General features: G+C 37.9%; 1 protein-coding gene across 16 annotated transcripts in view; it reads right to left on the reverse strand.

Moving 5' to 3' along the window:
- PPFIBP2 (PPFIB scaffold protein 2) overlaps nt 1-21,467 on the reverse strand; it is a 90,852-nt gene that overhangs the window by 52,278 nt on the left and 17,107 nt on the right. For 12 of the 16 annotated variants that reach the window (XM_088175371.1, XM_088175352.1, XM_088175355.1 and 9 more), the window contains 2 exons: nt 21,157-21,254; nt 8,790-9,004 (listed from right to left, as the gene is read on the reverse strand). In XM_088175371.1, coding sequence (XP_088031497.1) covers nt 8,790-9,004; nt 21,157-21,220 — 279 coding nt within the window. In that variant the 5' untranslated portion in view covers nt 21,221-21,254. Of the gene's footprint in view, nt 1-8,789; nt 9,005-13,650; nt 13,854-21,156; nt 21,255-21,467 lie in introns of those variants that run through there. The other 4 variants (XM_088175367.1, XM_088175363.1, XM_088175362.1 and 1 more) reach the window with 2 other exon arrangements.

The raw sequence follows: 21,467 nt of genomic DNA on the forward strand, positions 1-21,467 counted from the left end.
TTCCAGACTTTTAAGAGGCAAGAAAACATCCAGAAATCCTCTTAGAACAGTGGAGGGAAAGGAACTGTCTCGTGTTTTCCCTCTTCTACCAACACTGAGCTGTTTGCTTTTCCTCCTCTTTCTCTCACCCAGCTAGGGCCCTATGGACATGAAAAATTATATTTATTAGCACGGTTTTCTCAATGTTACTCATTTGTAATAAAATACAGGTTTTGGTGCAGCACAACTGCAAATAGTTAATCTTGTTCTTTCTTGCCTCTGAAGTTCCTGGGAAATTAAAGGGCAAAGGAATAGAAGGAATCAGAGCTGTCCTCCAGGTCTTCCTTTTCATCAATATTCTTGTTTCAAATCCCATCAGCCCCTGAAAACACTAAAAGACCTCACACTTGCTCTCTTAGGCCAAGAAATGAAATGTCCAGGTTTGCATTCTCCCAGCCTCATCAGGGGAGCACAGTGAGGATGGACATGCTACAAAAATTTACTCATTCCCAAGAACTATTATCAACAGTTCCTATATCTCTTCCTCTGTGGTTTTTGTTTTTATATTTGGTTTCTTTTTTTTTTCTTTTTTTTCCCAATCCTAGTGTCTGAGCTGCTTTGTAAACAAAGGGATTATGGCCTGATATTAAAAGGGAAAATATTTTCAGCATGCCAATTCACACGTGTCATTGTCACAGTGCAGAAAAATGTGAGAGCTTCAGAGTGAAAAAAGAGAAAGAAAATATGGGAATATTGTGTATAAAGAAACTCAGGCCATTTGTGTAGAAGACAATGGAGGAAGAAATCCCTTTTTCATGGCAAAAATGGCTTCAGGAATCTAGATGAAGTATTTCCAGCAAGAAAATCTGTCTTAGAATCTTAATTGTGACTGACTGAGAATGCCTACGTGACAGAGAAAAAAGAAATTCTTGGAACAAAATTAAAAAAATGCACTGCATTCTGTAGATGAGCACATTTGCTTTGTTTGTGATAATTAAAAAAAAAAAAATAAACAATATCCTGGGAAACAGACAAGAAATAACATTTTGCAGATGCACAAACAAACAATCCTTTCCCAGCATAAGACACACTCAGCCCCAATGCCTTAAAAAATTCGTTGATTAAAATCAAGAATCAGACTTGGAATTAAACAGACTTGGATGGCCATTGGTGTTGGAACCCAAAAACCTGGGAATTTTGAACTTTCTGGGCTTTCTAACACAACCCCCAAGGAAACTCTACTTTTGACTTAAGGCCTGGGAAAAAGCTTCCAAATTTAAGTAAGAGTTAAAATCACTGGTGTGCAGTTAGAATAGAAGTGTGTAATTTCACATGGTGAAAGGTTTTGAATTTAGAGTTCTGGAATATAGTAAGAAATATAGGACAAAATAGACATTCATAAGCATTGCCTCTTTCTTCCTTCTTGTTCCTTCTTCATTCTTTCAAGTAGTGTTTTTTGGCTAAATAATTAGTACTACAGTGTGAATCACAAGTGTTTAGTTATTGAGGCAAAAGTATAAATAAGTGTTAACTTTTAATTAGACTATTTAACTTGAAAAAACCTTGTAACTAGCTAAATTCATCTCCATTTTACTTGCTTTTAACTAGTGACTAGAAGTGTTACAAAACTCTCTGTACTGTAAATAAAATTTAATAAACAACTAACCCAAAACACAAAAAAATACTTTGTCCAGCCCAAGTTCTACAAGAACTGTGCCTTTTTTCATGAAACTTATCTAGAAGAGAATAAAAGAAACCTGAGTTCTGTTTTCACATAAAATTCTAAAAAATATTTTCTACTTAACAGACCATCAACATCACTGTGAAGACTTCCCTGTTATATGCAGAGTACACCAATACATAAATAAAATAATTAAAGATACTTATTGTCATCCCACCACACAACACATTACAATTAATCAGGTTTAGTTTCCTGTCTCAAATGCTTCAAAGCACTGCTGAAACTACTAAACCTGCAATAAATCAGTATGAGAGACATTTCAAACAGGACATTTAGCAAATATTTGCTTACACACCAATAACATTACCAGGTAGCAGTTTGCCTCTCCTCGCTATGATGAATGTCAGATTATTGTCTTCTAAATTTCAGAATAGAAAAACAGTAAAAAAACAAACCCAAATAGAATAAACTGCAGATACACCTTTTACAAGTCCTTATTTCTGATAAGGAATGCACAAATATTCCTTTCATTTTTTTTTCTTAAGTATCTCATTACTGAGGAAAATTAAGGCCATTGTTTCCAACTTTTGGAAAGGAATAGGATGCCAACATGTTAAGACAATATGTCCAAAATAAGTGTTTTTTTCCCCATTTTTGGATGGTCAGAAAAGCTTAAAAAATATTTAGTTTCGTGTTATTGGCATGCTAATCCAAAAGAGAATGAAATTACTTTGTTTTGTCAAAACTTATAAGATTTAGCAAATTTCAATAGGCCAACCTATCCATCCAAAGTCTGTGAAATGTGAATAGGGGTTATATAGAGAAATACTTCAACGTTATGCCCTTCTTCCATTATTTAAATAATGCCTCCAAATCAATACAGGAACCTTTTAAAACTAAATTTTGTCTCCAATTTCTCTATGTGACCTCTACACCTTTTCTGTCAGCACCACTGTTTAAGGAAACATTTATCTCTTACCAATCTCTCTTTTAATTACTTTATGGAAAACATTTCCCAATGTTTCCTGTGGCTCCACTTGAAAAATGCATTTATGCACGAATGTTTGCTAAATGAATACAGTGTATAACATTTAAATCAGTGGAAAATAATGCAGCTGGAGATCCTAGTGAGAGGTCAGAAGGTGAGATGGAAAAGGGACTCCAGGCACAGCATCAGACACAAAAGGAAAGATGAACTAATGGGATATTCAGCCACTTAGGGCAAAGGGAGGCACTGAAGCCAAGAGCTGAAGGAGACTTGTACAGGTGGAATTGAATAAATCTTTCTGAAGGGAATTTCTGTTCAAAACCATGGCTTCCTGCAGGGTATTCCACTGACAGCACCGAGGGGTGGAGAGGCCACGTAGCTGAGGATGGCACCTGAGAGTAAACTTCATACATGTCAGTGAGCACCTTGAACTCGGGGAAAACTTCCATGAAATACATGGAATAATTCCTGCAGTTACAGCGGGAGTGTCACCCGTCTTCCATGACAAGTCGAAGCCTCAGGCTATAACTCAATCCTGTTTAAGCACTGTAGTTTAGGGTGGCTCTGTTAAACATCACTGATCATTACAAGGGTGAAAGAAAATTACATTTTCAGAAAGAGATCTAAACCAGCCCTATCCACTGCAGAACTTTTAAATTTCTTTAAATTTAAATTTCTTCTTCATGTAGAGGAGGCTTTCCTACTTCTTCTGAGAGATGCTACAGTGGGCAGTCACAGTCACAGGTGATGGGCTTGGTTCCTAGACAAAGCAGGCACAGAACACTGCAAAAACAGCAAAATTCCATGTTCAGAAAAGCTCTGTGCACCAGCAGATCCCGTCTCCAAGGCATTCTCTATCATTCATGAATGGCTGAGCACATGGAGGGCACCTCTCTGCTGGCTCTGTAACACTGTGAGGATCAGATTTTCCAGTTCAGACCTTCCTTGCATCATCAATTCACCAAAAACGAGCTGGAGCCCTGTGGAAAACTGGGATATTCAACTTTCAACCCTGAGTCCTTCTCAGCAAACAGAACCCATCTAATGTTTCAAGCTGGCAAAAATAAACATGAATGCTTGTGGACTGGCTCCTTTTCTACACTGTCCCAAGCAGGCTCTGCTGCTCCCTTTTCAATCCAACATGTGTTAATATCCCCTGGCAGTGGGGAGATCCAGCTATAAATATCTCCAGCAGTTGAGTCCCACAGTCAGATCTACCAGCAGATAAATACACTGCCTTTAACTGCTGCTGCTGCTCAGAATACATTCCCTTCCCACTCAGCTGTTGCTCAAAAAATGCTATTGATGCTTTTATAAAAGAGTGTTTTCAAGTGCATGGAAGTGCCCTGAACTCAGTCATTTTCTGCCTCTCTTCTGGGCGCTGTGAAATGAATCTTGGACAAAAGTGAAATAGAGAGGCCAGCGATTAGGTTTCAGCAGAGCACTTTAACACATGCTTAAAATAAAACTTTGAAGTGGCTTCGAAACTCCACAAGCTCCATCAAGTCAGGATTCTGAACTGGGCTTTACTGTTTTCATTCAAGTCTTTGTGAAGACACTGGGGAAAAATATTCCTTGATTTTAACCCTCGGTGGAAACAATCTCTTTTGAACATTAATTATGAGCGAATAGCAACCAAGGCTGTATGGAATTTATCCTTTTTTCTGCTAAAAAGTCTCTGGTTTTCCCACTAAAGAAGAGCTCTTCTAAAGAAACAAAGCACAGCAGCTGTCATAAGGCAAATCACTTTCTATTAAATATTACCTCTACCACAAGTTCCTCTACTATTTCTTCTGCTCTTCTCTCCCTTTCCTCAAATTGAAAATATTTAGAAAGATTTCCAGAGTCAAGATTGCAAAAAAACCTTTGAATAATCAGGAAAATACTAATGAGTTTTCAAGAACTGGCATTTTAAGGCTCGTTATATAAAGCTACACGATGGAGTGGTTCACTTTAAATATAGATGCTCCCCTAGGAGGAAGATCATGTTTTGCAATCCTGAAAATGAGGCTTAAGGTTCCATTGTAAGAACACAAGTGTCCCTCTTAATTCAAAAAAGGATTCTATAAAGGTGGATAGAATAAAACCCAGAAGGAACAGCATGGAAATTCATTTAGTTATGTAACTAAATACATTCTCCTGTAGCTCACAAAGCCAAATTGCCACTGCAGCAGTTAATTTTTAATGCTGAAATTACTATCTGCTTTGTGATAGGTCACGTGGTCCCTGGCAATACTGAAATATTTAACAAGAAACATTGCAACTACCCACAAATCTGCTTTGTATGAACTGTCCCAGATAATCCCTAGGTCTTTGTGCTATTTTTAAGGCCAAAGAATTTACAATCATAAAGTCATGTAAAACAGCTCTTTTCAAGGTAAAAGTTTTTAATACAATTCTGAAGTAGTTACAAGTCTATATTTAATCATTTTTTCTTCTGTTTTAGGTTTGTCAAAAGATTTGTGCAACTACAACAGCTATAAAATCCTCATTCTGTGTGAGACAGAATCTTTCTAAATTCAGTGCTAACTTTGTCAAACCTGTTTCATCTACCTCAAAGCAGGGACAGCACAGTTACTGTGCCCAGTTGTTCTGTAAACTCAGGAAGCTGAATTGTTCACAGAGCCCAACCACAGAAACAAACAAAAAAAATTTGGCCTTTTCAAAAAGAATTAGTTCAACAGATGCTGTGCCTCGATCTTAAACACCAAATCACCAATGGCTCCATAAGAGAAAGGAATTAAGCAGCTGCTCTCAAAAGAGTTAATAGAGAAGGTAATATCAGGTGTGAAACATGATAACTCAAGTTTTCCTATTCTAGCCATATCTAAATTTCCCCACATCTTTGGCATTCACACCTAGAGCAGGTGGGACAAAGAATATCAAAGTCACCACTGGTTAAAAAAATAAAAAATAAAATTAATCAGAAACATCACCTGGTGATATTTCATGCCTGATAAATCCCAGGGTTTGGTGCTATGGGCCTGGAGGAAGGTGAGACCAGCTCAGCAGCTTCTACAACCACCACAAAAACGAAATAAACCCTTGAGCCTCAAAGCTGACCAAAGGCTCAACTCCACAGCCTCGATTTATTCATTTCAAGGTGTAGTTCAGCACATTTAGTGGCAATTCTCAAAGCTGTAAATTGAGTTATGAGGCCACGGGGCAATTTTCTATTAGAAAGGTTATTTTCCTCCTGCAGGTACAACTGATCTCTGGGTTCTGGGTGCTCCTGCAGTAAAACCACACGAAGAAGATTCAGCCACTTTGTCCTCAGAGCTGCAATCCCAAATCCTGCTGTGGCAAACGCCCACCCTGGTTCTCAGCGAGCTCTCAGGGCTGCAAGGGGTGATGGAGATGGTTAATGCAGAATCCAGGAGCACACCAGCATTGGGACTTTTACCCTGTGGTTTGTTCAAACCCAAATGCTGGAGGCCAAAAGCTGCTGTTTGATACCATCCCGCAGGAATTTTCCTTCTCACTTCCCTTTCTGTGCTTTCCCAGCAAAGCAACACAGGGAGGTGGCAAAACACACATTCAAATGATTTCCATTAGTTTGTACACATTGTTTGTATTCTTGATTAACTGTGGCAGCTGAAATGATTTTTAATACAATTTTCAACCACACACTGAAGGAGAACAACACAGCTTTCTTGAAAGAAGCATACTCATCTGCTTTTAAAAGCATTAAAAAACATGGCTTTTTGTATCTTTACTCCTAATGTGTGCCTAATCAGGATAAGTTGGGAATATTTTTGGTGCCCATTCGAGTAAAATGTTAGAAACAAAGCAATTGCTGGAGTCTCTGAAGCTATTCAGTGACATGCTAGAGCAGCTCTCCAGCTTCAAAGGAAGGTGCATGGACCCCAAAAATAAACAGATGTGGAGTTAATCACCCACAAAAAGAAAAGAAAAACAAAAAAAAAAACCCCTCTCCATTTGTAGCTGCTATTTAAACTGTAACAGCTCTAAACAATAAAATCTCAGAGGGATCAGTTCACCATCCACTGCCTGTCACACACATTTCACATACAACGTTTGCTGCAACTCAGTTACTGCTACTGATCTCAAACAATGTTTTATGTAACATTTCAGCTGAACACAACAATTATAATTCACTCCAAGTCTCTGTGCTCAGTTATGAGCCTACACTTGAGCTAGAATGCTCAGAGGAGACTTTGGAGCATGTTCCACTGGGGAACGTGCACATCTGAGTGGGGTTTTGTTAAAGATCCCCCAGCATTTCATAGAGTAATGATCCCTAAACTGCTTTTGGGGCTCCCAGTGTGAATGGATTCACTGAGATGCAGAGTTCTCATTCTTCAGATATCCTGGCATATGACACATATTCAGTGTCATGTTTCATAGCTGTGGGCTGGAATGCAGGAAATTTCAATATGGAACACAACTATGAAATACACATTCCATTTCATTCAAACAAGCTGAATTTTATCAGATTTCTTCCTCAGAAATTATATGTATGCTTGCAAATTATTTGCATTTTAAAAAATGTAAGAAAGGTCTTCAAATACATAAGAAAATAACAAATAACAGTCACAGCAACTATGCACTACACTCCCTTGATGCAGAGCAGTACAAAACATTTTAAAACCAGCCACCTCTACATGCAGCACTAGAGATACTCCAAACCACCATCCTCCCTATTTTCTTGGTTCTGAATCCAGACTGAACAACTGCTTTATCAAATGAATACTACTTTTGATACAGGTCCAATTTCACTGTGAGAAACTCTGAAAATTTGTCTTTTATTCACTAAACTCATCTCTTAGCTATCATAAAGATTAGAAAAATTTCTGCTGAGCCAAGCATTTGGTAAGAGCTGGCCTAAGGGTACCTAAATCCAAAATCTAATGCTGCAAATCCAAATTAAACATTGCCTACACCTTTAGCTTTCAAAACTGGTACCAAATTCTCGTTCCTTCCTCTCATGTGGGCCCAAACAGGATTTTCCAGCCGTGGACCTGCACTCGGTGAAGAATTCCAAGGAGCCAGCAGCTGACAAGTTCAGACAAAAGCAGCCACCCTTCCAACAAGGCTGGGTTACAGCCAGCACATGGCAGAAAATAAAGAGCAAACCTCGGGCTACAGGCATGGGTACATAGAGGTGACAAAGCCAGGAGAAAAAACACATTAATGTGGGAAGATTTCTGAAGCTGGGGAAGGCACAGGTGGGTTCTGAGGAATCCATCAGTGCCTGGCAGTGGCAGCTTTTGAAGGGGAATTGTGATTCCCATCAGTGAGTCTCTTCCTTTGAGGTCTGGCAAAGCTCAGTCTTTCCCAGAGTGGGCAGATGTTGTTCCCACCTATCCCAGCAGGAATGTCACTCTCCTCCAGAAGCCAAGGCTCTTCTGCATTTATCCCCACCTGAGCCTGGAGCTCAGGATGCTTTGGAGATTCATAATTCTGACGGCAAAGGAAATGCAGCAAGGAAAGGGAAAGGAGGATCAGCCACTCTGGATCTGTCCCTTCAACGATGCCACTCACTTCTAAACTGACAGTTTAAAAATCAGATTTTTTGTAAAGAGTTATATATTTGTTATCTCCAGAAAAGTGTGAAATAAAGCAAACAAAAAAAAAATTTAAAAAGCACAGAAAAGGCAACTTTTTCTGTACTTCATGTTTACAATCTCTTCTCTCCCCAAAGGACAAAAGAAGGCCTTTTAGCAACTTCTTCTACTCCTATATCTGCATTGCTTTAGAAATCAGCACATAAAGCAGTGACATCCTCAGCTGTTATTGCTCACCACCCCCTGCAGTTCTCTCAGTATGCAGATTTCATTTATTGTAAAAATAATTCAATATATTATACATTATAGCAATTTCTATATAATCTATAATAATATATTATATATTATGCATTATATATTATGCATTATATATTATAAATAACATATATAATACATTACATATAATATATATAACATGATATAGTACATGTTGTTATAGTTAATATGAGAGTAATTATCTATTAAAGTGATTATATTATAAAATTATATTAATTATACTATTATAATATTATAATATTATAATTTAACATTTAAGTTATTATAAAAACAAGATGAAAATACTTGTCCCCACCCTGTTTGCAGACAAAATGGAGAAGCTCAAATAAGAACTCACCAGGTTTTCCTCAAACCACTCTCTCAGGCACACAGCTGTGGCCCCTGGGATTTGGTTCCTCAGAGCTTCTTTCTCCTGAGGGTCCTCCAGCATCTCCAGGGCCATCTTCAGATCTTCCAGGAGGTGCAAAATCTGGAATGTGCCCAGGTACACCGATGGAGCAGGTGACACGATGTCATAACCACCATTGGCATACTCTGTGGCTGACTTTGTGCCTAAAACCAAAAAAATGAGGAGAGACCACAATGTCACATGATTGCTGTGTAGGTGGAAAATTAATAACACAATGCAGACTACAGTATTTGGATTTCAGACTGACAAGTTTCACTCAAGGCTGAAAACCTTCATTTCAGGCTTAGAAATACCTGATTTAGTCTCTAGATGAATCATGAAATCTGGAGAATTAAAGGAAAGATGTGTGTACACACACATCAAAAAAAGTATTTTGACCTAGATCCCATTTGCAATGTCCAAATTAAAAACCCCAAAGCTGATCCCAAATCACCTGTAATTTTCCACAGTTACCATGAGATGTCACTAACTTCTCAGCTACATCACTGAAAGTTCCCACACTAAGCACTGCAAGAATGACTGATGCAGCTCTTTGACAAGAAACTGGGATCAAAATAGATCATGGTACCAGATCTAGAAAAATATAAATTACCATGAGCAAGTTTAGAACTCTCCCATGGAGAACACCACCAAAAAAGTTAGCAATAAAAACGGCAAATGAAATTTTTCTAGCCCTGTAAATTACAAAAAGCTCTCTAAATTGTACTGCCTCCAGTCCTCCAACACCAATATTTTTTTTCCTCAGCAACAATAGGCACAAATAATTCAGAAGTCACTTATGGAAGAATTATAAATAAGACAAATTCTAATATCTCCAAAATGTCTTGTCTTAGTACCCTTCGTGTTTCAATGAGATGCACACTAAAATAAGCTCACTTTTCTCAGTCCTGAATTTCAGACATTGATTTAATTCAATATTCCTTTGTGTCTTTAAGAACCAGTCAGGTAGAAAACTTCTTTTTGCTCTACTTTTAAAAGTTTTTCTTTACAATCCACTGCCTCGTATACATAATAGATTGTACATGTCTTCATGTTCTCTCTGGCATAAACAATCACGATTTCCCTTCCTATTTGACTTAATGGGAGATTTTTTTAGGTTTTTGATAATTCTCATTGTACTGGCTCCACACAGCAATTTAGTATTTACTATATGACTACATAACTGATGAACACAAGGCGATTTTAATAATCTCCTTGCTATTATTCTTTTTCCTCCTGTGTTTAACATAGTTTACATGTTAGTAACAAAAGGAGCAAAAAATCTTCACGGGGTCTTTGAAAACGATCTGCTAAGTTGATTTTTCCCATGGGCAGATGTATCTGATGTGATGTACAAATGTATAAGGAATTCCTATTTTCTCCTTGAATGCACACTACCTTGCATTAATCAGTGTTAATTTGCCTGCTGTGGTCATTTATCTGCCATGATCTGGGCATTGCAAACTGTGTTTGAACCCAGGGTTTCATTTCACGTGTAGCCTGATACACATCCCATGAAGACACCAGCACTGCAGCTCCTAGGACACAGAAATAACTCCTGCACCTAAAGCAGCTTTCCACCAAACTGCTAATTGATCATTTAATGCTAATATTATTCCACTTTTTGAACAAAGACAATACTTGGTTTCTCATTTAGTGAATGCTTAATTTTACTCACAGCTTCTGGAAAAATTAAATAATATTATCCAGATTTTCCTTTAAAAACTCTTTCAATGACTCAAAGTAGTCTTTCATGTCTTTGCAAAAAATTGTGTGGCTTGAATTCTACCATACAATTGATGTGGTTTTGTTGTTTTTTTTTCCACTGTTTTAAATGATGAAAAGCCCTCCCTAGAAATTTTGCAAGGCTCTGTAGTAGGATTTTTCTTTTTATATTTTGGTAAAGCAACATTAATTTTCACTACTGGAGCATTTCATATTCCCTTAATCTCTTCCCAGACTCATTATATTCCGCTTGAGCCTGCTGACTTCTGCTGCTTTTGAGTTTATTTTAGTGCCTCAAGTGCAAGATCTCATCTTAATTTCTGGCTGAGACCACGTCCAAGATAAAGTTTCTCCAATATCCGGTGCCCCAAAGGTGCCACACGAGACCAGCTCAGCCCGTAAATCAACCTTGGCTTCCTGAATTACTTCCTTTGGAGAGGAGGAGCAGCTGGCTGCTTTGCAGGACTTGTGTTCTCTGAACACTAAATTATATTTTCTTATGTATTTCTATGCTCTCAGCTACTCAGGCCAGCTTGTTTCTGTTTATGTATCTCCTAATGCAGATTAAGATTTAACTATTAAACTAAAAATAGCAGATTTCCAAATTGTGTAAGGGCCATTTGGATCATATAACCAATTTCATTCAGCCAATGGTTTATTCCTTAATTTTGGGATGCTCACACAAACTGATACATGACACTGACTTCTTAAGCAGCACTGATTCCTTGGTTATTGTGCCTGTTCTCACTCTTTTGGAAAGTTCCATGCCACTATTTTCTTTTTGCTCAGCTAGCACTTTTCACTCTAGAAAATCAGACAGGATTCAAAGGTTTTTCAAAATCCCTTCAATGAACCGACAATTTAAAATATTTGTGGAATGGGAAAACCAAAAGGAGAATTCTGCTGTTGATTTTTTTCATGTTATTTTGACGAATATTTTTCATTTATAGATAGGAGCCAAACACGAAACAAAATTCCACACAATCCAAACAAAACCACATAAACTTAGAGGCCCAAAAAAAAAATTTAAAACAATTGTTCAGTTAATTGTACTAAGTGGATTGTTTATCTAGACAAATATACACCTACATAGTACTGGCAGTATCTCTGCTCACCAGTCCAGGTGAGTCACTGGGTGTCACCTCCTGCCTCAATCCTTGCATTATCATGACCACAACATTCCCTTCCACAGAAAACAATCCCAGGTGATGTAGGAAAATTCAGTGCTGGTGATATTCACACATTTCATCGTGTCTTTATTTGATTTACCTCTACCAAAACGCCAGGGAAAACAACATTTACATACACATGGACTGTCACATTTCAGAAGTTAATTCTGTAAAGGATAAAATATTGGAAGTGCTGGAGCACAGGCAGAGCCAGCCAGGAATTCTGTGATTTCTTGACAATGGGCAGACTCCACATGCACCCTTGAGTTATCCCAGGCTCTCCAACTGACAGCTAAGCCTGGCACAATTCTGAGCATCCTCACATTTTGCAAAATTCTAGATTTCCTCAAAGCTGGTTTGCTATGAATTGCTAATGTGGTGCCTTTTATTATCCTGGTTGCAAGCGAAAAATGGAGAACTCCTTGGAATGCCACAAATAATGCACTTTGCACTAGGTACAGAAATGCAGAAATACAGAGCCCAACTCAGCATTTAAATTCAGAAAACTTCCTGATTTACTGCTAAAATTCAAATGAATCACAGGCTTGCTTCTCTTATTTGCCTTCCCTGTAGTTTCATGTTAAGTAGGATTGCATTGCTCACCAGAAGGACAAGAACACACCCTGGAAAACAGAAGTGTGGAGGGGTAAATAATTGTATTTCTTTGCATTGCTTTAAACTTTGACATCATCATGCTGCAAAGTACACGAAGTTTTAGCACCAGGCAGTAAGAATCTGGATGTTCTTGCAGATTAATGGAAATAAAAAGAGAGAGAGATGCCACACAACATTATTGGTTACCAGCATTTCCTAGCATTAACAGCTCTTTATATGTGCTTAGCTTTATTGTAGATAACTGAAGAGGGGAAGAATGCAGTTCAAACATCAGAATTTTATCAATACTCAGGAAAAATGAGTGCAGTTTTGAACTCTTGCAAAAGGACTTTTTTTTTTTTTTTTCCTTGAGCAAGTCACAGTCCTCCTGTACCTCACTTCTTTTTCCAGGGGTAAACAGGACACAGGGGAATCTTTTGTGGTGATGTTTATATAATACCCAGCACCATGGTTTCCTAGTGTACTACTGGAACACCATTATTCATCATGAATGTTCACTTTAGAAGAGCAGGAAAGAATGAAAGAAAGAGAGAAAAAGTGTTGGAACTGAGACATTCCAAGTAGCTCCTCACTCCTGGCCTCCCCAAACAGGCAGTGACTGAAGGGGGTTAAAGGCAGCTGCACATTACATGTAGGCAGAGAGAATAAAATAAGTAATAAAACAAGCAAAACAACTTTTAAGTTACACATTTCTTACACCCTGACCGTGCAAGCACATTTTTCTCTCCGAGTCCTTTGCAATTAGCAGAGTGGCTTCAAAGAAACATTCCTTTTGGGCAAATACATAACCTATTCAGAAAATAGCACTGCCAGTAGCTTGCAAAAATAAGTTACCAAGCACAAGTAAAGAAAGAGGCAAAAGCCCTGCCAGTTTGAAACCCCTCAGCCTGTGTTGAATGCATTCATCCATCACACAGCTTCCATCTCTCTTAGCAGTAGATATTGTATCTGATCTTTCACTTTCCCTTGCATTCATCCTTTTCATCCCAATTTTTTCACACTCAAACTGGCTGAGTTTTGAAAACAGAAAATTCCAGGTAATGCACAACTCAACTATCAGTGGTTAAAAAGATTTTCCTAAGACTGCTGGCTCCCATAGATCAGAAACCAGCAAAAAACAACAAAAACACCACAGGAAACACAAAAATCTACATCTATGCTGAGTAAGGATGACTTTCTATAAAGCTGAACTATTCAGGAGTAACAATTGTGACATCTGACCAACAGTGGTTAAAGTTATAAACATACATTTCCTCTGGCCTTTCAGTCAATCATTACACTGCTAGAAAACACATTTTTACCTGAATTTTTACCCAGTGAGCATATAGGTTGTCCAAATTCTTCCTCTCTCCTTCAAGACTACAAAGTGCAATTTTTCTTTGAAGTCCAGCTTTCTTTTTCTCATGAAGACAGCCTCGAAAATGTGAATTTATGCAAACGAGCAGTAAGGGCTGGACAGGACATATTTCAGCCTCCTGCTTGCTCAGCCTCCTGCAGAATGAGTGAGCAGGGAGCTCACACAACCCTTTCTTCTCACACTGCACTGCAGAATACATCACAAACTGTGTGTTTTGAATCACAGCTCATATTAACTTCTCCTCAAATCTCTGCTTTTAGATCTTTAACTACATGGAAAAGTAACTATTAAGCTGGATTAGCAGGAAGCCCTAGGAAAAAATTTCCAAGCCTAGGAAAAGTAATGACCACATTCAGATGAGAGCTTCGTGATTTTCAGCTGAGCTCTGCCCACAATCACACGTGGAATCTTTGAGACAATTTCCAAGAACTGTCTATAATTTCTTATGCAAATTCTAGGTGTAATTACTTTTCCTACATGCTTCTAGACGCTGAGCTGTGATGTGCAGCACTTTTTGGGACTACACAGACAGCTACAACAACAACAACAAAAAAAAGTCTCTCCTAGCCAGAAACACAAGCTAAGCAGCCTGGTGAAAAAAAGGAGAATGGATTATGAGCTGTGAGTCCCCATTGCACAGGAAGGACAGGGCCAACCCATTCATTAAAGAATAAAAAACACTTGCAAGGATTTTTTTCTTTTTTTTAAATTACATATAAAAAGAAGGAGGCGTGTTTAGGGCCAGTAAAACCAGTAGTCTAAGTAAAACAGCGTTTTTAACACTAAATCTATAATTGTTTGTAATAAGCAGTAGTAAGAGCATTCAGTTTGTGAGGAAATGATTACACTATAATCATTTTCAAAAAGACTCTCAAATCAATTTCATTAGCTTAAAGTAAGAAGTGGACAAGACACGGTTTTGAATTTCGTGATATCAAACTCCTTTAAATTTATATCTTAGCAATCTGTTCACTAGCCTGTTAAACAAGTGACTCAGTCATGTACAGAAAAACAGATCACATCATACAAGCTACAAAAGGACCTTTGTGTCTCAGCTTTTCAGTCCCGTGGGGTTTTGGCCATCACGGTTTATCTGCCTTTCTTTGCCACATGTTGTATCTGCAGCTTTTTAGGTTTCTGTTTCTCTTCAGTCCTTCCTCAAAACTCAGCACAAACAGAGACCATGTGTGGAGCTTATCTGGTATAAATGCAATGCATTACTGCAGCTGGGTAAGCTGCTGTAGGTGTCTAGGACATGACAGTGTTTTTGCTGTTTTATACTAAAAAAAACCCTCTTTCTTATCAGAAATACAGAATTTAAAGTAGCTTATTTAAACTTTTTTCCATTTTGAATTAGTTTTAACTCCCATTTTCAAGAAAACTTCTAATTTTGTTGCTTTGCTGGAGCAGCAGAAACACTTGCAAGGGAGGTCAAAGAGCAGATTGATCAGTAAATCAGTTTGACTTGGACCTTCAAAGGACCACTTTGCCTTACAGCAAACACTTTTAAACACCTGATTTTTTAGGTGAAAATTAAGTATTTATAGGAAAGATGCTCCCAGTGCTTTCAGCTCTGCAGTACTGCCCTGTTTTCAGGGGGAATCCCTCGTTCCTGCAAACAAGATTGAGTCTGCCCTGTCCATGCTGTGCTCAGAGCCCCACGATTCTGAGAAAGTGAGACTGGGAAGCATGTCTGGGGACAGCTGGAGTGACCTCTGGCAAGGCTAAGCACTCAAAATTGAGGAAATTCCAAAGGTCAGGTTGCTCTGGCAACCCTGGGGAAGGGATCAGCAGCCAGTGCTGCACATGCACACATCAGCAGGCAGGGTGCCCCCATCTCCACATGCTTTTAAAGCACACATCAAAATCCACCTGGACACTGTGCAAGGTCTTTACCTGAAGGCTACAGCCCTGTAAAAGCCTTAATACACAGCTGGTTATAGCAACAAATGGCTGTAATGGTTATTCAAGTGTCTACATTTGTTTTAGGACTTGTTAACAAAATTAAAAGCAAGGCCACAGAGAGCTGACATGAAGAATATAAATATAAAAACAATGAACTGCTCTATTTTTAAATGTTTAAAATATTTCTAATGGCTATAAATTGGTTATTGTTGATAACTGAGGAATTAACTAATCAGCTTTGCTGAAGTCAAGTATCTCAAGATAAATGTCAGCACCTTAAACAAATTTTAAGTGTTATAAAATAAAACTACACAAGTTATGAACCATAAATATTGTGTTCAGCTTTTATATTTCCTCCTTTAATGTTCAGGATGTTTAGAGGTCACACAATTTTTTAGCTTTCCCTTCCCCCCAAGTCCTCATCATTCTTGACACATAATTTTCTGGAACTGTTATGACAGGAAATTATGTATTCCTCTATCAAAGACCTAATTTCAAGTAATTTTCTATGTAATTTCCTTTTTCTTATCTCTATTGCTATAAGATCTATGCATAAACACACTGTAGTTAATGGTTTAAAAAGCCACAATATTATAACTCCACAAATGCTCACAAATTACTTAATACATAGCAGTAATAAGACAAACAAGTGCTCTAGATTTATTATTTCTTTTGTTCAGAAAAAATAGCCTAAATCATTTATTGAAAAATAACAGAAAATAAAAAGGAAATGCACTAATCATATGCACTGAAGCATAGCCTTTTAACACAATTGTAATTTATTTAGAAAATGCAAGAAAACCACTGCAGCTGTTGTTGTCCACTTACTCTCATTTACAATAAGGGAAATTGCTTAGTATTTAAATTGTTCCGTTCTGCTCATCATTATTTTAACTACAGCCAGTTCACTGCTCTGAAGTGAAATTCTGTAAAGATTCCTATTACAATTATAAAAGGTTATACACCTTTACTATAAAAGCCAAATTTTGAATTTGAAAGTATTGTAAAGGATAGGATTGAATAGGATATAAGTGATAAAAATACAGAACCTTCTGGAAGAAGTTTGAAACTGAAACGAAAAAAAAAAAAAAAAGCAATTTTCTGGCTATGCAGTCACAACTGTGCCCACCAGCTGCATGTCACCCTGCATGGACTTCAAATGAGAGCCACCAGCACCTCCCCAGCACACACACACACACACACACACACACACAAAAATAGGATTAAGGGCTCTCTGTCTGGTCTGGACAATTTCAGTCCCTGGTGAAGCAGAACAGAGGTGTCCATCCTGTTCAGATAAAGTGCTGGGAGACCAGATGAATCCTGTGATGACATGTGGCTATTCACAGGTGAAGGATGAGGTCACTAGGAAATATTATGATTTCTTTCAATTTATCTAGGACCCCAGTGAAAACTTTATTCTACAGATCCTAAAGTCCAGCCAAAAGAGTTCGAGTGAGTGTCAGCATTCTTTTATTGTTTGGAATCCAAGTTCTAATCACTTATTAGAGGTGATTTAATAATCCCCACAAACAGGTCCTCCTTCAAATTCTGGCTGCTAAATCCCACGAGGAGAATGTATTAAACTTGAACTAAAAGCCTGTTTATGTCTTAAGCACAATATCCTCTGGAGGTGCCTTTTCCAGCAAGGCTGTGGGAAGTGGTTGGGTTTCTCACTCAGCAGCCAAAGCCATGAACTGAACAGCAACATTCTGCCAGGAGAAGGGAATTCAAACATGAATACTCCTTGCCCAACTTTTTAATTGCATTTACTTTTTAATCTTTCTATGCTAACGCTGAAATATCACTACAGACCCGTGTGATAACACATTTAACTTTCTCGTTATTTTCCACTGAGCAATAATAACCAGGAGCTCTGGTTAAAAGGAAACTCAGTAATTAATTACACTGGTTACTTGGTGAATTTGAAGAGACCCTGTAGATGCAGTAAACTATATTGTGATGATTAGACCTTACAATTAATGGGCACCAATCACAAAGGGAAATAATGAATTTACAAATTGATGACAGACAGAAATAGTTTGATATTAAATGATTGTAAAATAAAAAGTGTATTAATTTGTTATGGTATGTTGCAAAAAAAATTAACCAAAACCTACAGTCCTATAAAGAAACACATTTTAATAACTGGGTAAAATCTGAATAAAAGGAGAAGTAATAACTTGGGTAAAGCTCAGAGGGAAGCAATGCCAAAGTCATGCACCATAAATGAAGAATGAGCAGCTGGATGTGATGCCTGGTGCTTTCTTTAGAGGAAGTCTCTGTTTGGAGTGCAAGTCACTCCAGCTAATGGACAAGTGATGTGCACTGACAATCACATTAGCCCTTTTTGCTGTTTTAGCCAAATAAGGCCAATCACTGAGTGTGCCTAATTGATACAGCTACGAGGGAGGGTTATCAGTGCAGATGTTCCGAGGCATGAGAGACTTGGGAACACTGACCTATCTGTCAAATTGGATCAGGCCCAGGGAAATTCAATTTGTTAATCTTGCCTCACAGCCCTCCCCTCCTGCAGCCTGAGCACTAATAGGTTTTGTGCTGCATGGAGAGCCAGCAAGGCTGCAGTGGGACTTCTTGGCTGGATTAATCAGAATCATGCATGAGAGATGTCACCTCTGGGAGCAAGGGGCTGGACTTCTAGAATTGGAAAGGGAAAATCTGTCAACTCTTGTAATATATATAGGTGCAATATTGCAATATATAGGTGCAATATATTATATATTGTATATTATAATTATGTATTATTTTGTAATATTTTTATATATTTGTAATATTGTAATACTTTGTAATATATATCTGCATATATCCAGTTCTTACCCTAAAGGAGGAGGCCACAATCCAATATTTTAATGATAATAAAGCAAACAAAAGGAATGAGGGCTGGTTACAGAGAAGGGATGCTGGCTTTGTATGTGTATATATATACATTTATACTCAAGCTTCAAAAGTTAAGCAATGGCAGATATACATATCTGGACTTCTCTAAAATAGGATTAATGCTAATTTTGTGCCTAAAGACGAAGTTTCTGAGGCCAAGAGAAGTGTGTGGCTCTCCTCAGGTCTCACTGCAAAAGAAAACATTTTTTTTATCAGCTACCTAAGCTTACATCAGTCACGAGGTTTAACCTTTGAATCCTGGAGATGTCCAGAGAATCTGGATACAGTGAATTGAAATAGTACAAGCTCTTAACAATCGATTTTTTGCTGGCTTTGTACAGATGATTTTTCCCATATTTGAAGAGCTCTCAGTCCTGGTTTGTTTCAGTACAGTCTTACAGCCATCCTTTCAAAGGGCTTTTCTACCTTATTTTTTCTCTCACCATAAAGGACGAGAGACCATTCCTGTATTCCAGTCCCTGCCCAAATTGCATACAGAAGCTTACTGGATTGAATTAGGGGGAATCAAACTTGAATAATCATTCTGTTCCTCACTTTCAGACAAATTGGGATAATAACTCTGTCCAAGTATAGACTCCAGCAGATCTACTTGGTCCTTCAGTCATGCCAGAAATAGCAAGAAACAGCTCTGGAACACACAGAACTTTGGCTAGAGGAGAATGACAACAGAATTAACCTGTCTTAAAAAGGTTTATCCATTCCTACAAAGGAAAATAATAAATAAATATATAAGTTAAACAACCTTTCTATAAGTAAAGGAATAAATCATGTAAGTCATAAGGCATCATAAATGCCTGAACATTTTTAGTTCAGTGCTTGGTCACCAGCACAGAGCAGCTGTGATCAGCCAATTTCCAGTGAATAATTCTGCCAACATTTGCTTTGCTTCTCTGCATCACACCAGCAGGACAGGCAAGGGATGGGGGTAAAAGTGATGTCATCTGAAAGCCTGGAAAAAGTTAATTCTACTCCTTATTTATCAAGCTTAAACCCTGAAACGGTATGGCACAAACAATCTGAAAAAGGAGCAGGGAAAAGAATATTAAAATCAACCAATCAACAAAAATGAAAGGTGTCTTGTGGCTTCAGTTCTTTTGTTCTGGCACAAAACTTAGGGAAAAATATTATTTTCTTAGGCTGTCATATTTAATCATTTATGCCACATGTTATGAGGCTAATGTTCCATACCATGAAAAAACACCCAATACTAAAAACCTGTTTTCATAACCAGGACTCACCTCACAACTGACAGCTCCTGGGGAAAACAAACAAACAAACAAACAAGTGTCTAATCTGAAAGTCAATTTAAAAAGAGTGACTCTTTTAAAATTCTCTTCCTTTTTCTGCAGAGTGGAACCATCAGTGCACCCATGACAGCCCAGTGTGTGCAGAGCTGTGCTTAAATCCCCACAGAAGAGAGACTCTGAGCTCCACCTGGGTGCAGGTGATTTCTGAGCTCAGGGTCCATAGCAACTCAAGGCTTGCAGTGGCTAAAAACTATTATACAATTCTATTTATGAATTCTGGTTTGGGACTTGCTTTTCTCATTCTCTCCTTATACATCTGAGGGAATTTCAATGCTTCCCTATCTTTCTGTTTTGTTAGCTGTGAAAAAATAAAATCCCAGTTAACTTCCACTGGTTAAAATCTTGTTAGAATAAGGTTTTGCATTCAGGACAAGGAAATATATGTGTGGTTTTTCCTATTTGCCTAGAATTTTTTTCCACCAGTGTGAACAGTCATTTCAGTTATATCTACCCCATGTTCATGTTTACAATTCTGTGTATCTCAGCAGCCTGTTAAAGCTTGCACATTCACAATAAAGTGAAGACTCATATGAGGATGCAAAAAACAAAAAAAACCAAACCCTACTGATTGTTTAAACTAAAAATCCTGGATAATGATCTAGCCTGATGGTGACATTTAAAGCCCCTATCAGTCTCTGGACAGAAAGCTTTCCTGGAAGAGCAGGAAGAAGATCCAGGAGCAGAAGTGCAGCAACAAGAGCTGATGTCATTGTCTCCATCACCAGGGAAGGAGGCTCAGCTTGGGTGTCACTATTTAGATTTATAAAGCTTTAGTGAATTCTTTCCCACTGTGCACAAATGAGATCATGGCCCTGCCCTGACACTCCTTTAAGGAGCTCCTACTGCACGGTGTGTGAGCACTAACCCCAAGGCAAAATAAAAATTATGTATATTTTTATGTAACACACCTATTTTTCTACATCTATATGTGCATGTGTTTGATGTAGTTATATATATATATATATATAATCCAGCTAGCCACAAGACTTGGTGAAAGGTTTCTTTAAAGACACAGAGAAATAAAAAACTAACATATGAAATACAGAATGTTACCACATGGCTGAGGATGTGTTTAAGTTACCATAGAGCATTAAAGCAAAGTAAATCTCTCTTACTTCAATATTCACCTGTCTGAGAGGAAATTACAGGGCTTGTTTTGCTTCCTTTATTTTACTTTGTCCACATAGCTATTGAACCAAAGTGTTAACAGTGAAATGTGCATGTCAGAGAACTTGTTAAATTGAGAGTAATTATTAAAAAGTAAACCAGACATAGTTAAATCTGAGGAGAGCAGGGTGCAAAATAAAGCATTGCTGTACCTGCAATGATGTCATCCATTTGCTCCAAAGCTGCTTCCAGCATGTGACTGGCATCAGAAGCCATTATCTGGGATTTCTTCAGATCTTTGCTCCCTCTACTGAAAAGACAGAATAAACCACATGTATTACACTAAATAGCCTGATGGCAAAACATATTTCACTGTCACATTATACATGAGGCTACACAAACAGAACCCATGCTGCAGCTTAATAATACAGCCTAGTAACAAGAAAATTAACAAAATTGTTCCTATTCATTATAGATAACTTGGGAGTTCTGATTCATGGTTTTGGGAGAGATTTTACCAAAA

Source organism: Sturnus vulgaris, chromosome 18 (genome assembly GCF_052056855.1).
Source record: "Sturnus vulgaris isolate bStuVul1 chromosome 18, bStuVul1.hap1, whole genome shotgun sequence".
NCBI classification, from domain to species: Eukaryota; Metazoa; Chordata; class Aves; order Passeriformes; family Sturnidae; genus Sturnus; species Sturnus vulgaris.